The sequence below is a fragment of the Falco rusticolus genome, chromosome 8, assembly GCF_015220075.1.
Source record: "Falco rusticolus isolate bFalRus1 chromosome 8, bFalRus1.pri, whole genome shotgun sequence".
Lineage (NCBI taxonomy): Eukaryota > Metazoa > Chordata > Aves > Falconiformes > Falconidae > Falco > Falco rusticolus.
In genome coordinates, this window is record NC_051194.1 from 32850606 (window position 1) to 32867283 (window position 16678).

General features: G+C 42.3%; 2 protein-coding genes across 2 annotated transcripts in view; one reads left to right on the forward strand and one right to left on the reverse strand.

Moving 5' to 3' along the window:
- OSBPL11 (oxysterol binding protein like 11) overlaps positions 1-8492 on the forward strand; it is a 43031-nt gene extending 34539 nt beyond the window's left edge. Inside the window, exons 10-13 of the mRNA XM_037396778.1 lie at positions 478-664; positions 4476-4658; positions 5294-5447; positions 6828-8492. Coding sequence (XP_037252675.1) covers positions 478-664; positions 4476-4658; positions 5294-5447; positions 6828-6902 — 599 coding nt within the window. The 3' untranslated portion in view covers positions 6903-8492. The remainder of the gene's footprint in view (positions 1-477; positions 665-4475; positions 4659-5293; positions 5448-6827) is intronic.
- LOC119152072 (TGF-beta receptor type-2-like) overlaps positions 8399-16678 on the reverse strand; it is a 37261-nt gene continuing 28981 nt past the window's right edge. Inside the window, exons 6-7 of the mRNA XM_037396779.1 lie at positions 16379-16506; positions 8399-12292 (exon numbers count right to left, since the gene is read on the reverse strand). Of these exons, the coding sequence (XP_037252676.1) occupies positions 12080-12292; positions 16379-16506 (341 nt within the window). The 3' untranslated portion in view covers positions 8399-12079. The remainder of the gene's footprint in view (positions 12293-16378; positions 16507-16678) is intronic.

Below are 16678 nucleotides of genomic sequence, written 5' to 3' on the forward strand. Positions count from 1 at the left end.
AAGAGTTGTCTGCTACCTGCCTTCAGATAGTCAGATGTATGTCAGGGAGGGAAAACAGAAGTATTGGCCTTCCTCAGGATCTGCACTTCAGGGTATTCATTTGTTATTTCCTTTTGTCAGTGTAAGTCTTGTGTCACTATGCTCCACAGCCATCAGTAAGTGACCAGCCCTTTTACACACTGCTGGAAAGAGTGTTGCACAGTGCAATATCGTACTTCATAGAGCCATATTATTAGGATGTCTTTTCCCAAAAGAAACATAAATGTATGTTACTCAGGTTAGTACTTTCAGGAAAACGTTTGTATCTAGAATCTGTAATAAAGGTCACTTTTGTGTGGGGTTCTTTTTTCTTTTCTTCTTGGTGTGAAGGGCTATGAGGAAAAGTAGCCAATGTATTTTTGGCCATCTGTTTCAATAACTCATTTGGTCTTTTCTAAAATAGTGCTGATTTAGGGATTCTTGTATTTCTTCACACAGGTCTCTTGAGTCTCTTAGAACATGGGGAAGAATACACGTTCTCTCTGCCCTGTGCATATGCTCGGTCAATTTTAACCGTTCCCTGGGTAGAACTGGGAGGAAAAGTCAACATTAACTGTGCGAAGACTGGGTATTCTGCAAGTATTAACTTTCACACCAAGCCCTTCTACGGTGGCAAATTGCATCGGTGAGAACACTTTTTTTTTTTTTTCCCCCCTCTATTTTACCACATAGTCTGTGCTCTAGAACTGCAGTACCTGTGTAACTCCCCTGTTCTGTGTGCTGAGTAATATTCACCTGATAAACACGAAAAACTGTTTTCTCAGTCTATAAACAATTGAGGTATTGCTGTGCTCCTAAACAACTGCATCTCGTGATTTTTCCTTGAGGATCACATGTTACCTTTAAAGACAGTAAAGAAATTCCGTGTTTGTCTGACTCTGTGTTCAAACCCCTGGGAAAACAGCTCCTGGCTTTTATTCCTGGCTGCTGCAGATTCTCTTAATTGCGTTAGAAGTTGGTTAGTGTTTCCTAATTTTCAATTTGCCTTTTGTTTGGAGTGAAGTTGATCTTGATGTCTTAAAGGGCTGCATGTTGGTTGCAACATGCGTTGTAGCTGCACTGCAGGGGATCATTTGTAAATAATCTGTTACTTACTGGTCCTAGGATTTCTGTATAAGAAAGATAAGACTGCCAAGTTTAAGCAACTTACAGAAACTCCCTAGGTAAAAATACCTTTTTTAAAGACAAAAATAATAATTCTTGTAGGGGTAATTCTTCATGTGTATGCATGTTTAAAAACTAACAGGTAAAAGAAAGAAGATCCAGGGAAAACTTGCTTGGGGTTACTTCTGGCAGATTCTAGGAAGTGTCGGCATGCTTGGTGCAAAATCTTTTGAAACTCACTAACATTGACGTTTTCAGACATTTTATAGTAACACTGCTAGAAATTAGCCTTGTGCTAATATAGAGGCAATTAATTGAGGAAGGAGAAAATTAAGTAGCAGTCGCACAAAAACTCAGATTCCAGAGCATTTTGCACTCAGCTGTTTGTTGGACAGTGCTTGTTTTGAACCTTTCTTGGATGAAATGTGTTGGAGATGATAATGAAATACGTAACGGCTTAGAACATCAGAACTTCTTAAGTGTAGGTTGCTCTCACAGGTTACAAAATACCAACAGTCTACTCTAAATAACTTTTGTGAAACAGTGGGGTAAGGCCATATTTATTGCTTAAAGACAAACACCACCACCCCACGCCCCAGCCTCCATCTTGAAGTGCTTTGCCCCATAAATTCCCAATGATTTGAATTTAACGTGTGTGCACAGCTGCCCTGTCCCCAGGGCATCTGGAGAACTAAAGCTTACGTGTAGCTCTGTTTCACTGGCGACAAGTCTGAAGTGACACATCATTTGGGACAATTTGTTCCCATTGCTTACAATGTATCTTGCACCTTCCAACAACTCCTGTTGCGCCATAAAAAATAAGCGGTAGGATGCAATTTTACTTTTGGAAACTGTTCTGTTGTTTGTGTCTCTGAAATTAGTCACAGATGTAGAGGCTTTTCAAAGACAGATCTGTTCAAGGTACTGTAACTATTGAAAATTTGACATGGTGATGATGGGACATTGCCAAAAGAATCTCTTGATGAGGAAGCAGCAGTGTTGTCATGGTTACACAGAGGCAAGTGAGTTGCCATGGCAATGCTATAGATGTATTTTTTAATTTTTTTTTTGTAGAGTGACGCTTGTTGTTAGACCTCAGCTGGATATTGCCTCCTTGGTCCTCTACCTCTTTAGCTTGATGAAATAGAGTATGATGATAACAAACAGCTAGACATGTACCAATTGTGCCTAGCTTACAAATAAGCGCTAGCAGATTTTTATCATTAATATTATTAGTTCAGGCAGGTGCTGTGATCTGGGATGCTGGGAATGGTTGTGTCTCAGAGCAGTGCAACTTGAAGAAATACAGGTTGCAATAAGACTTTAACATAGCAGCTCAATACTGTACCTTCATAGTGAATGATATAACTTATTTTAAGTTGAGCGGAGACAATTTTGTGATTGACATCAGCAGACTGAATGTCAGTATTGTATAGTAACCACAGAGTGCTTGGAAAAATTAAGCTCTTAAGTTGTGAAGACGTAACTGCAAAGTCTGAATGTGCTGGTCCCTGGTATCCTGTGGATTCAGTCTGTTCAGAGATCTCTTGGGAGGACAGCGACTCCACCATGTGCAATAGCTTTAGTGAGGTGTGGAAGTCACAGGAGGAAAAAGCAACAAAAAATGAAGGCTGCTTGCTTGTCGCCTACTCTTTCAGTTGTTTTCAGGAGCTGTTAGTACTTGTTAACTTCCACAAAAACAAAACTTAATAGTTTAATGTGAACATGCTTTTATTGCTTATGTTGCTCCAACTCTGGCCCGTTTTCTTGAAGGAATCTTAAATTTTTGTAAGAAAAAAATGTGTGAACAGCACAGACACACCAATCTGTTTTTTTGGAAGATCTTCCTAATGAAGTTAAATCAGGTTTGAGCTGCTGGACTGTGATGTGGTTCCAGCTGCTTCCTGCATGTGCAAGATGTGGGAGAAGCTCTGACTGCTGCCTCCTGCTCTGAGCTGGCTGCGAGCTTTCCCTGCTTGCCCTGGGCATTCCCTGAAGGTTTGGTTTGACAGGCATCCAGTATCTCTGTGCTGGAAGGTCTGGACTATGATACTCGCTTTGTTGCCTGAGAAATTAATTTCTCTCTTTTAATGCCAGGCCTGGGGTGACAGGTGGATGGAGGCACAGCTGGAAGTGACCCATGTATGTAGAAGGAGGGAGGTGGCATCTGTGTGTCCTGTGCTCCCATCTTCCTCTGAGTGTGGCACCACGCAGCCAGCACGGGCAAGGTGGGAGCACAGAAGTGCTGCTTTCTGCTCTTCTTTTGCAGTTGTTCAAAGCAAATAAGAACAAACCAGTGGTGTGCAAGCTATCTGTTACTAGCCACGCGTAATGTAAGTGTGAAAGGAGACGTAGCGTGTGCTTTGTGAGTGCTGATGAAATGTGAGAAGGGGAGCTGGAAAGTGATATGTTTTAGAGAGCGTGTGTATAGTTAATTACAGTTTAATTGGAGCTGGAGATAATGTTCTTTGATTCCTGCAGCACCTTATAAGTAAGAACATCTCAAGTCTTGTTTGCATAGTGTACAGACCCTTTTGCTCCTACTTTCTAGGTGAGAAGTTCTGTTTGAGGGTGGCAATGTGCTTGCCTAGCAATGCTCGGTAAGCTTCCATTCCTTGATTGAGAGTGAATTGAGTGTTGGGAGGTCTTTAGACAGATCTTTATGTTGAGAAGGAAAGTATGCATCAGTGTGTGTAATTATGGTGATACCTGAGCATCTGTGCAACACTTTGAATGAAATACTGCATATTAGAAAGACACTTCAACTATTGGCAGAGGTTTCTGTGGAAGAGACAGGAAAGAAAAGCAGTTCTCCTGATTCCTAGTTTCCTGCCTTGCTTTTTGCCTTTTTGTGTCTGCTGCTTATGTGAGCAACATAAAAGTGAGACCACTTACATATGCAGAACATTGAGGTGTAAAAATGTGAGATAAAGTGCCAGCAGGTAGTGAAGTACGTTCTTGCTAGAAAGCTTAATTTTTATTTTTTGAGTCTGAACTACGTATCTGACATGACGTTTCAAGTGGAAAAGATCAACTGCTTGTTACATCTGAACCAGCCTGTGTTTTTTCATTTTCAATTCCATCAAAAGTTTTGAAACAAATGTAAGTTGAAGCCAAAAATGGAGTTTCCTGGGTAACCTGAAGAGAATTAGAGCAACGAGTGAAAGTCATTTTGCTCTTTAAGCTTCTCCATGCAAATGCAATTCAAGTAACTAGCATTTTTCAAGAGTGTGTGACAAGTTTGCAAACTCATTCAGTGTCGAGTGATTATGCAATGAGTAGTCCTTGGGTGTCTTCAGCCATGGCCTTTTAAAAATAAATTGCTTTCCTAGAGTCACAGGTGAAGTGAAGCAGAACATGACGAACACAGTGGTGTGCAGAGTGCAAGGGGAGTGGAACAGTGTGCTTGAGTTCACCTACAGCAACGGGGAGACAAAATATGTGGACTTGACAAAGCTGTCTGTGACAAGAAAAAGAGTTCGGCCCCTTGAGAAACAAGGACCGTTTGAATCTAGGTAGAGTATGTGTTCACAATTGTTGACCCTTTTTGTCCTGAGCAGTCTGGAGAACGCCATAGGAAAATCTGCAAATGTAGATATTATTTGTGGATAACGCTTAGCAGCAGTGGTCTTAATTTATTTTTTTTAAAAACAAAACTCAAGTACATAATAAACAGTGCAAAAAACCCAAGTGCACGCACATGGTTGTTTACCTTGTCTCTTTTCTTCATGGACAGAGTTGTCTTATGAGTGCATAAAGTGCCTGCTAGAACAGACCCTCCTTTTTTGTTTTGGTTTTAACCATTAGCTACACAGCAGGGCAGCTCCTGACAAGGGAGGTCCTCACAAGAAACTGCTTGTTGAGTAACACTTCCACAGCAACTTTAAAGGGTATACAAACAGACATTAGACTGGCACAGCCAAAACCTCAGAGCTATGCCTATCTGCTCCTAATTGCTAGCATAGCTGTAAGACTCAGCCACGAGCCCTTCCATCTACGCTGCGCTGTTGTGCTCTGACCTGGGTTGATTTGCCCTGTGTAAGTGAAGGGAAGGCTCCTGCTCTGAAAGAACCGCATGCAGTGGTCCTGTGGTTTAAGGTGGCAGGCTGAGGAAGCTTTGGAAAAGTAAAGTTAACAATTTGTTTTGTAGGAGGCTGTGGCAGCATGTAACAGAGTCTCTGCGGGATGGAGACATCGATAAGGCTACAGAGCACAAGCGAGCCCTTGAAGAACGACAGAGGAATGAAGAGAGGCTTCGTGCTGAAACGGAAACACCTTGGTGTACTAAATACTTCCTTAAAGAAGTAAGTTTGCAAGCAGTTAGCTGTTGATGAAGGCAGAGCTACAATGAAAGCAAGTGCACGTATGGGTCTGTGTCCTGGAATAGAGTATTTGGCCTTAGAGTTTAGCTCCGTGGGATTCATAGGAGAAAGGTGACGTAAGCACTTCAAATATGTAAAGGTCTGACTTTACCCTTCCCTTCCCAAACATAATGATTTTGCAATTCCCTTGCAACGAAATGTTTGCCTCTTTTATTGTTTGGTTTCTTTTACCAAGCACTTGCTCATGGACCATGGAAAACAGCCTTACATGTGCATATGTAAGTAGATGGTCACAGTAAATACCCAAAGAAAATAATCAGTAGTACTAATTTTGCTTATGTTGTGTGCATATGAACCAAGATACTACTGTTAGCAAAAAGGAACATGACGTCATTCTCAGCTTAGAACTTTCTTTGTTCTTACATTACGTTTTGGATGGAGCTTGCTTGTTCAATGACTTAACCTGTATTTCAATAATGATAATAATATAGTAAGACTTTTAACAAGGTGAACTGCAGCCTGCCCAGGAAGACTTGGGGCTGCTGGTATGATCACTTTGAAATAGGCTTTCCTTGTAATCCGGCTGGTGAGACCCTGCTTGTGTACAGTTTTGTTGAGACCCTTGCAAGAGGAGAGGATGCAACTAAAACTTATGCTGTAGTAGTTTACATTCTCCTTGTAGTGAAACTGCAGTAGTGAAACTCCCTTTTCTCCTTCTTCCCATATCTTTCATCTAGCAAAGGTTTAAAACAGAAGCTAAAAAGTTTGGGTTTTTTTCCCCTGGGTTCCTTCCATTTTTGTGTGTGTGTGGTTTGGTTTTAAGTTCAGGACTATGTTAGCTCCAATAAAGCTTTTTGTTCTCTAAAGCTATGTTAGTATGATTAGCTCAGATGTAGCTATTTGTATTGTTAGTATCTAGACTTAGAAGAGGTGAAATTCTGTTGCAAATCTGAGATGCGGATCTACTCAGAAAATGTTTAAATGTAAACCTGAGCGACTTCACTTCCAGGTAAGCAGTTGGGCTGTGTTAGCTGATAATCCTGGATACCTGCTTCTCTGCTGGCTTCTTGTTTGACTCTTTAAAGTAATCTGGATCACGGAGTTGAGAGGAGTGGCTTTCCATCTGGGTTAATTACAAGTGCAGTTGATTCCCAGAGAGCACTGTGGCTTGGCAACAGCCTGTAGGTGTTCTGAACTAGTCTCAAGCCTGCAGCATTGATCTCTGTGTCTTAATCTGTGGGAGTTAAAGGTATAAGATAAGTCCCTCTGGTTTTCACAGCTATCAGTCTAGTAGTTGTGTGAAGGGAATTCTCCCAGAGCAGTGTCTTTATTATAATCAATTTTTTTTTCTTTAAATTGCAGGGAGATGGCTGGGTTTATCATAAACCCCTCTGGAAAACAGTCTCTGCTGTGCAAACTCAAACGGACACTAACTAGAAAAGCAGCTTTAAGATGAGTTTTCTGATTTTCCTCTCCTTTTCCTCTGTCTCTCAAAACACAGTAGTCGTACTGAGTGTCCCCTTTTTATGTAATTGTGAAAGCTTAAATGAGGATAAAGAAATAAATATACTAGGGCACTTTAAAGCTATTTAAGAAACAATTAAAAGAAGAAGAAGAAAAGACGGAGTTGTAGAGACAAACTTGCCAGGTACATTCAACCTTTTGTATGATCCAAGAGATTTTATCTGAATTGTGTAAGATTCTTCTAAGTAGATCTGATTGCAAAAGCTGCCTAAGAGAAGAAGGAACTGTTGGATTTTTGAGTGACATGGGAACTTTTTTCAGAATCTGCATCAAGCTTTTTAATAACTGAAAACTGCTCAGTACCCATGTAGACAACAGCAACAAAAAATTTGCTGCTTTTATGCCCAGTGATTAACCTTTTTGGCGAAAACTGGAGGCGTGTTTGGAAGATGTGCCTGAAATCAGTGTTAAGAACCGGATCATGACAACTTTTTTCTTCAGAGGGAACGCGTGCATGCATCAGAAGTATGGGATATATGTAGAGACTACCTTTCTTTTTTATGGATTTATAAAAGCAATTAGAATTGTAACCATGGAGAAATTTTTCCTCTGAAACATTTTAATATACTTGAAATAATTGACTTGAATTGGAAAAGTAATTTGAACACTTTTCAACTCCTAATTTTATTAAATCTCTTTGAGTGACTTCGATTTTTCTCATGTTATACTGTAATGAGGTTTGGCCTTCCCTCCCCCCTGCCCCCTCCACCTTCCCTTCCCAAGGACTAAGGCTTTCAAAATGAACAGAAAACGTATAATTTTGTATTTAAATTTATCTGCCCATCTAATCATCTCAGAGGTGAAGTATCAGTGTTACAAACTGTCCTTTGGATTGTTTTGGTTTCTTTCCTGTGGTGTTACTCAGAACAAAGTGGTGAAATGTGACCTGTGATACGTGGGCTCTAGGTCCTGGGTTTTCATCTTACCATAAAAAAAAAAAAAAAGCTGATTATGCTGAGGACCGGGTATTGATTTGAAACACAATCAGATATCAGGAAACTGTATTCAGGTACAAACATCCTTTTTTTTTTTATTAACTATTTTATTGAAGTCTTAAGAATTGCTGGCAATTAAGAATAGTACTTATTATGGCTTTCATTATTGTTGTAACTATAAGCTACCTTAATTTTTCCAACAGTGGTGCCTTAATGTTTTTTCTTCTGATGTAGTCTTCCAATCAGTGTATATAACATTATCTGCCACTTCCCAGCCATGGCAATGCACTTGATCCAGCATCGTGAGAACTCACAACCGTGTGATCTGGTAAGATGGTTTCCATGGAAAAGATACAAGTGTAAGAATGCATCAGAAGGTTTAAATAACCATGTTAACTTTCAACACAAACTGTAAATTGTGCGCAAAAAAAAAAGAGTTGGGTTTATGCACAACTATTTTGATCCTCTTGTACATTTTTTTTTTTGCTGTGAAATGCACTGAGACCTCCATGTGAGTCATAGTCCATTTGTGAGAAGTGGGGGTGGGGATAATAAAACTACAAAATGATTCATTTGTTCTGTCTGCTTTCCTAGAGATCAGGTGACCAGGAAGAGTAGGCTGCTGTTATCTTTTATGCTGGAGATCTGTCTGGAGTTTCCTTGGCCCTTAAAGTAGGATATTTTGGCACTGTGCACTTGAGTAATAACTATATTCTCCAGCAGAAGAACGTTTAGGCCCTGCTGTTTTGTTTGTGATATTCCATACAACCATCCTATCGTGTTAGTTTTGGATATCCATTGGGCATTTTCATGTTTAACCAGGAATAAAAATAAAATTGAAAACAGTGGGATTAGTTCCTCCTTGTTTCTTGATCTGGAGCACATTTGGTGTGTGCTGTTTGGCCAATACCAGGATTTGGGGTAGGAATCATGGTGGCTAATGCATGAACTTCCATAGTTCATCGGTACGTGTACCAAACTGGGGGTGGTAGAGGGACAGAAAATAAATTGACAATGCTGTATATGTTTCATAGTTTTTAGCTGTGTCACATGGCAGTTTTGCTTTGAACAAACAGTAAGGGCTGTGGTGCAAGGACCAGCTTTTAATATTGCAGTGAACAATAGAAAACAGAAAACAAACCTTTATCAACTGAGCCTGCTCCAGGGATCAAACTTGTGCTTATTAAAATACAGACTTATGAGTCGGTCACAGAGCTCTGCTTAAAATTTTGATTTGGGAATTTGTCAAGGTGATGGCTGTAAAACAGACTGAAAAGCTCCCGTGTTGACCGTAAACTCATTTGTGTTCCTTATAATATTATTAGTCAAGTTATTTCTCTTCCACCCTCATCTGGTATGCTTGTGGTTTCACACTATGAAAGCTGTTACTAATTTTGTTGCAGGAAAATAGACCCAATGCTGAAGTAGTAGTCTTTTAAAATACATGAAACTATTTCTTTTAAAGCCTTCCTTTGCTCAGATGATCACAAGAACTGGAATGGCTTCCTAGTGTGGATTTAGTTACAACGCAGATTTCTAGTTACTTCTAGAAACAAAGGGTGTAGTTGAAAACAGTTTGGAAAGAAAAAAAAAATCTAGCCACTGGATATCCAGCTTAAATTGTAAGACATTTATGTAATTCTTCTGCTAGCTGCAAGCACCCTACAGACTGATGGATGTATTTTTAAATCTGACCAGATTTGATTTTCTTGCATAACTGCTGTTGTTTCCATCTTGTACCTTCTGGACCGAAGGGAAGGGCTTACTGCTGCTTCCTTTGTAATGTTTGCTAGAACCGCAGCGTGTTCCAATGGGGAGTATGGCAAAATGTAGGATTTTGACTGACGTTAAGGGCAAAATTCTTAGTGATCTCAGTGGTTTTAGGCTCCCTGAGTTATGAAAGGGTCTTGGAGCATAAGTAAGTGGCTCTTCTCAGAGGGGCTGCGTAGCCTGTGGCTCATGGGAAAGAAAGTGTGGCAAGTCACATGTAACGCAGGCATTCGGGTGTATAATCCTGGAAGCTTGATTCTGGACTCTGTTTTCATGGAAAAAAATGCAATGTGTAGGCATGGTGAGGGGAACAGATTGAGAAGTTTTTCAGCTTATTTACAGAATAAACTGTCAAGCCTAGGGTTAAGTCTTTGTCTCCCCAGGAGAATCTGGGTTTCAGCCATCGGAATCGAAGATGCAGCCCTTCAGTGTCTAGTTCGCACGGGCTGATCCCCCCCTGTCCCAGGCACCTGTGGGAAGAACAGGTCACAGTATCTTTTAAAGCCTCTTGAACTGAACTTGCAAGAACAAGTAAACGTAGTCATCGGTCTCCTGTTTAAACAACTTGGTCCAAAACTTGGTAGGGGAAATTCTACACTGAATATTACGGGAAGGAAAGACTGGACAGCCTCAGGGAGGCGAGTTTGGTGTGTCCTCGTAGTTTTATCTCCATGTCAGAAAAGCTGCCTCATGCTGTCTGTTTCTCCTGGGCATATGTACAGTAGAGCTGTGGTTAATATATTGAGGAAATGCGACTGAAGTCGGGTGGGTGGAAAGGGTGTGTTATGGTGATCTGGGGAGGATGTGCTTCGAGAGAAAAGGGTTAGCTTGAAAAATCCTAAGGTGACAGGAGGTAGCAGCCAGTTGGGGGACTGGTGAGAATGAAAGGTATGGTCACAGTTGCAGGTGGAGACTTATACATGGTAGCTGAAGTGTATTTTTTTTTTTTATTACTTGGTGTAACCTAATTCATTCCCCCTCCATCCTTTGAAGGGTTTAGAGACAGTTTTGTTCTAGACTTAACGTAGGACCTGTGGAAATGGTCCAAAGCAGTGGAAACAACAGTGAGAGAAGAAAAGCTTTGTGTATGAACTGGTACTGTCATAGCTGTGCATTTTAGAAAACTGAAACAGCCCTGCAGATCTGCTTCCCAGCTCCACATCGGGGAGCCTCTGCTATAGAAAGCTCGTGGCTGTTGTACAGTTTTGTCCCTTTGCCTCTCGTAGGGGTCAATCCATGCATCTGCGTGCTGGCAAGCAAAATGCTCCTCTCCATGCTATCCTGAAAGATACACCTCTGTGTAGGTGTCAGGTATGGGCTTGCAGGGCTTAGTAGCAGCTAAGGTTTTTATTACCTTTTGTTCCAAGGGTGGAGGGATTAAGATTTGCACAATGCCAGGATTCAGAGCGAGGTATGACTTACCTTTCCTTAATTGCCTTTCTGCTACAGAGGCAGCCTGGCTTGATCTGGTAGTTACGGGAGTAAAGGACCCGGTTCTATCTGATTGTGTTTCTTCAGATTGAGTAACACCGCAGAGGAGTGCGGAAAAGTTGCAAGAAGAATTAGCCAACATGTTTGTGTTGACAATTACACTTTGGCATGAATCTGTTGGCTAGAGGTGGCTGGAAGCTGGACTGATACAGCAAAAGAGTTGTTTAGATATCCTGTACGGAGACTTCTTAAAGCCAAACAGCAGTCTACACTGACTTTTTTTTTTCTGTTGAAGAAGCTTTATGCACCCACCTGAGCTATCAAGTACACCCATGAATTCCCTGGTGGAAAAAAAGGCGTGTTGGATTTGCAGCAAATCAGACTTTTACTAACTGGATTACTGGGTATCTTTATGTGCTGTTAAGGACTGTCTGATCAATGAGTAGCTGTCTTGGGTGCCAGCATTTCTTCCACTGAGAGTGTGTTACATCTCAAGATGGTTTTTCTGCTGCTACAACATATTTTTTTGTGTGTGGAGGCCATTAAAAAAGGAAAATTGAAGAGTAAATTGTCCTGATCTCTGCAAAACAAGCAGTTAGAGGAGAAACTAGCGATGGCAATATGGAAGGACTTCAAAAGATAGACGTGGAATTCAGGTGCTTATTAATAAAAGATTAACCATTATTTTAAAAAATAATAAAAGGAATGCTTTGCATCATTACACATTTAAAGTACGTACAAAACCAGTTCATATATGATGTTGCACTTTAACCAAAGTTTTGATTCCACAGTTCACTGTATCTGTGGGAGGAAACAGATGTTATAAATAAGTTATGTACTAGATCTTAGTTCCATTTTGAAAACCAGAGCAAGTTTGGTGTTTTTTTTTCCCATGAGCTAAATGCTTCTCACTTATCCTCATGTTCCTTGTGATGAGGCTTTTTGCCTGCTGTGTCACTGCGTATTTCTGCTCCCGTCACTGTCCTGGTGCTCCCCACCTGGAGAAGCTGTTTTGCTGGCCTCGTTGTCAGTGTTGTTGTTGAGGATGTCGTCGCAATCCATCTGTGCCATCAGGTTGAAGCGCTCGGCCACGCAGTGGGCGGTGAGGCGAGCCTCAGGGTCGTGGTCCCAGCACTCTGTGATGGTGTCGCACAGAAAACGCATTCCCTGCAGTCAGAAGGGCTGAATTTAGATCTGAAGCCGGGCAGAAGAGGAGCTAGAAACTGCTCTAATGCAATCACAGTGTTTTACCATACTTCTGACAGCTTCCTGCAGAAATGCTTTTTTTGGCCAAGCTTAAGCACAAGAAGAAACGGCTGTGGTAAGTTGTGGCGAGTGCCAGTGCTGGCACCGTTACTGGCACTGCTTGCGTTAGCGTGGCAGCCTTGGCTCACTTGGGATCTGGTCCCACGCTGCCTGGAAATCTCCCCTGGAAGTCGGTTCACGTTGACTGTGGGACTTAAATAGGGGCTGGAAGGCAACAGGCCCTCCGTCTGCTGTCTCAGCCTTGCCCCTTCGGTTCAGAGCATCCTAAAATCATGAGGGACAGGAGAGGTGCAGGTGGTGACCTGGAGGCTGGCAGCCGAGCCCAGCTCTCTGGGTGTCAAGCCTGCACCCTGGCTGTGACACTTGAGGGGAGGGGAAGGGCAGGGTGGGGGTTCAAAGATAAATTTGCAATTGAACTTCTTAAACCTGACTTCTTGGCTTAGCAGCTTTCTGAAGGGGCGTGCTGTGCCAAATACTCATTGCAGCATGCAGCTGAACTTTGTTTTCTCACCACAAAGTAGTATCTTGGTTTAGGTGGGATTGAGTACTTCCCAGCCTGCTCCTGAACACTTTCAGTTCCTCTCAGTTACTATCATTATTTCTCCCAGTAATACGTGTTTTTCCAATTGTGTGGTGCTCTGAAAAGAGTCCCAATATTTGCAGTTTAGGAACAAAATGGCAGTATTCAGCTGGTAATTTTTCCCACTCTTAAGCTAGTAACACAGCTAGCACCAGAAGCTATGTTGGACCTTCCTTTGCCTATATAATTCCTATCATGTGCTATTGCTTTTTGCATCATTGTCAGCCAAGGTTGCAACACAGTGGAAAAATCATTACGCTAAATAAAGCTTCATGTTTTTCAGTGGGTTTTGTCTATGTCTTAATTTGCGATTAAGAGAACCTGAAAGTCTCATATGGACCAACACAAGCAGAAAATGCAAGTCCTACAGAGACGTACCGTCAGCGTCGCCTGGCCTTCTGCACCTTGCTCTGCGCTGGCTGCTCTCTGCTAAGTTTCGTTGTACTAAATCTTCCACAATGGACACAGATTAGAGGGAACAGGGTTGTGCAGTAAAACTGACAGATGGTGTGTTCCAGTACCTCTTACATCACCCATTTATTACCTTAGTTGAACGGATTTGAGGATAATTGATTAACATGCAAAAATGAGCTAGCTTAGCTGCAGTTTTTAAAATAAGCCTTTTCTCAAACAGAACATGGCTCTGTCATATGGTTTAGTCATTAGATTTTCTGTGCTTGTTTTGCCCTGAAATCATGAGATTTATTTGCAGTTTTCCTTGTAAGTAGCAATGATGTTCCAGTTGCACCAATTCAAAAGAACATCATGTTTTGCTCACGAAACGGACTTTGTTTGGGGTTTATATTTGGTATCTCAGATTTTCCAAGATTCCAAAGGACGTTGAGTTTTACAAGTGTATTTTTAGTGGCAATATTGTCTCAAGCTCCCACTGCTCCTTCCTGTCCTGCACTACCCCTTCAGTTGTGCCAGTACAACAGTCTGTTCGGCTGCTTCATGAAGCAGATCCTGGAATGTACCTGGCCTAAATAACCAGTTGGGTTTTTTTGATATGTGGCGGGGTGTGAGGGGAGGTAGAAGCATGGGCTCAAGGTGTGTTTAATTTATATGGGAAACTTTGGGTATAAGTTTCTTCAGCTGGCTATATTGTGCAGCTTTGCAAACAGCTGCCCTGGAGCTGTTGATGGGCAGCATGCTGGGTGAGTCAGCTCTGTCAGGGGAAATGAATGCTTATATTTATTGAAAATCTGAAATCATGGCCAAGAATGTAGGTCATCACTTGACTGAGAGTGATCCTGATGGCTGAAATGTGGAAGTAGCTTTTGGAGCTCTGTGGTGAACTTATTTTTGGTGATGGGAAGGTCTATGTGTTTTCTATTCAGGTAAGCGATTTGTCACCCTTTCCTGGTGTCACCCAACGCTTCCATCCACAGGAACCTGTTGACCCCTGGAGTGGCACAAACCGGTGGCTTTCTGATGCTTCCCAGCAGATGGTGCTGCCCTATGCCTCATCCTGCAGAGATTGGTTGCAAAATGCCCGGAAAAATCATATTGGATCAGCTAAGATTAGTTGGAGGCAAACTTTCAGGAGCACAACATGGCTTTTCTGTTCCTCTTCCCCAGTGAACATCAGGTGGTCTAATCAAAGTTACTATGTTAGAAGCCTTGCTCTGTTTACATGCTAAACCAACCCAACTACAGTAACGTTATTTCTCGGGGGTGTTTGCAATCACCCTTCCTCAGCTCCTCTCGGTGCATTTCTGGCCAGGCTCTATCAGAGTGTGACTTTTGAGAAGCCAAGCCTCTATATTTTTCCTGTGGTTTCAAAGTTTATCAGAGACCCTGGGAGGTAAACGTCCAACATAAATACTCAAAGGCTTCAAATATGTAGCGGTGCTGATTGAAGCTCCTGTGTTTGCCTTCATCAAGGAAAAAGGCTGGGCAAACTTCACAAGTGGGCTGGCCAACTGATAAACTTAATGGTGGTCCAGCAGAAACCACAGGTTCATTTGATGCTGTTTGCAACCTTGCTTGGTCAGGTCAGTTGTGAGTCTTTGGACAAACATGGTTTTGAGAGGAGGTGTCGTAGGGAACACATGGCCTCCTGAGAATTTTATCTTTCCTTTTGAAAAGCCTGGCTTTACGTGCCATCCAGGCGGAGTGGGAGCAGTAGCAGGGTGTGTTCTGTGGGTGAGCACTGCAAAGCGATGCACTGAATGCTGCAAGGCTCCGTAAGCCAGCAGGCTCAATGTTTCAGCTTGTTTTTCAGATGAACTGAATCGTTGATCAGCAGATGGTGTTTTTCCACAAGATGTGAAATTTAATTAGCACCAGAGTCGGGCAAGATTTGAAAATTACTGTCAGTGTGGCTGTTACCCCTTGTGTCCTCAATGCATGGAAGGAAATACTGGACCTGAGGGAGAGAGGACCCTGTCAAGGCCACAAGGTGCCTGTGTTTCTGGAGCTGGCTGGTCTGGGTGTCCTTGTGGGTGGTTTTAACAGAGCACATCTCACCATTGCTGCAGTGTTCCTATTCTAGAGCACTGGGTTATGCCTTCTGTCCTGAAATCCTTTGCTTTCAGACTTTCTGAGCTGAAGGCTGGTGAAGGGCTTCCCCTTGGCAAGACTTGAGCTGAGCAGGTTCCCTGCTTTCAGCTTCACGTGTGTTTCCTGGTGGTTTCGCTCAAGGGAGATGCTTCCTGTTTTGCTTTCCCTTGTAGAAGTCTTTCTTCTCGCATGCCAAGTCTCAGCCTCCCATATTAGAGTAATATTAGGTAATTTTGACCTTGAAACCTCCACAGCCAAGCAGGCAGAAGACTGCATGCACCTTCCTCCCCTCTGTCCCTGCTGTGAGATGGCTGTGTGCGAGGGACTGCCTGTTCTCAGAGCTAGAGTTTTCTGGATGCCATGGTTAGGGCAGGAGTGGGGTGGATTCAAATGATTTGCTGTTTCATGAGAAGAGGCTGCACTGAAATGCTCTGTTTTGCTGTTATCCTCAAGATAACTTAATTGCATCACTTGGCATTCGTAACGCTTCCTGCTCATGTCTATTGATTTTATTCCCACCAAGGAAATCATAGAATCATTGAGGTTGGAAAAGACCTTTGAGGTCACCAAGTCCAACCGTTAACCCAGGACTGCCAAGTTGTAACATGCCACTAAACCAGGTCCCTAAGCATGGCATCTGTGTGTTTTTTAAACACCTTCAGGGATGGTTATTCCACCATCTCCCTGAGCAGCCTGTTCCAATGCTTCACCACCCTTTCAGGGTCAAATGGGTCTCGTAGGGCCTAACATGGGCTCAGCCAGCCACAATGGAGCTGGAAGTAGCCCAGGAGTTCTGCACATTCTGGCACTGATGACAGCTTTATAATCTTACTTTTTGGGCTGGTTTAGTGAGGGGGGACAATGTGGGTTGCTTTTTTCTGAACCAGCTACTCCCAGCTTACCTGATGCACCAGCCAGCTGCTTGGGATCTCGGGTCGCCCTCTGCCATGCAGCACGATGTCCCTCATGGTGTCCACACAGGGCTGCTCCTGGACTTTTGACCCAAAAGGCAGCTCATAATTCTTTACCTCTGCAAGGAAGCACCAGCAGCATTACAGGATGTTTTGAATGCATTCACTGCTTTGCTTTGCATCGTTCACCGGATGAGAATAGTTTTTTTTTTATTTATTTTTTTTGTAATCAGTCTGCAAAAATAAACTGATCTGGAAACAATTTAGAATCTGAACATAGAATCATAGCCT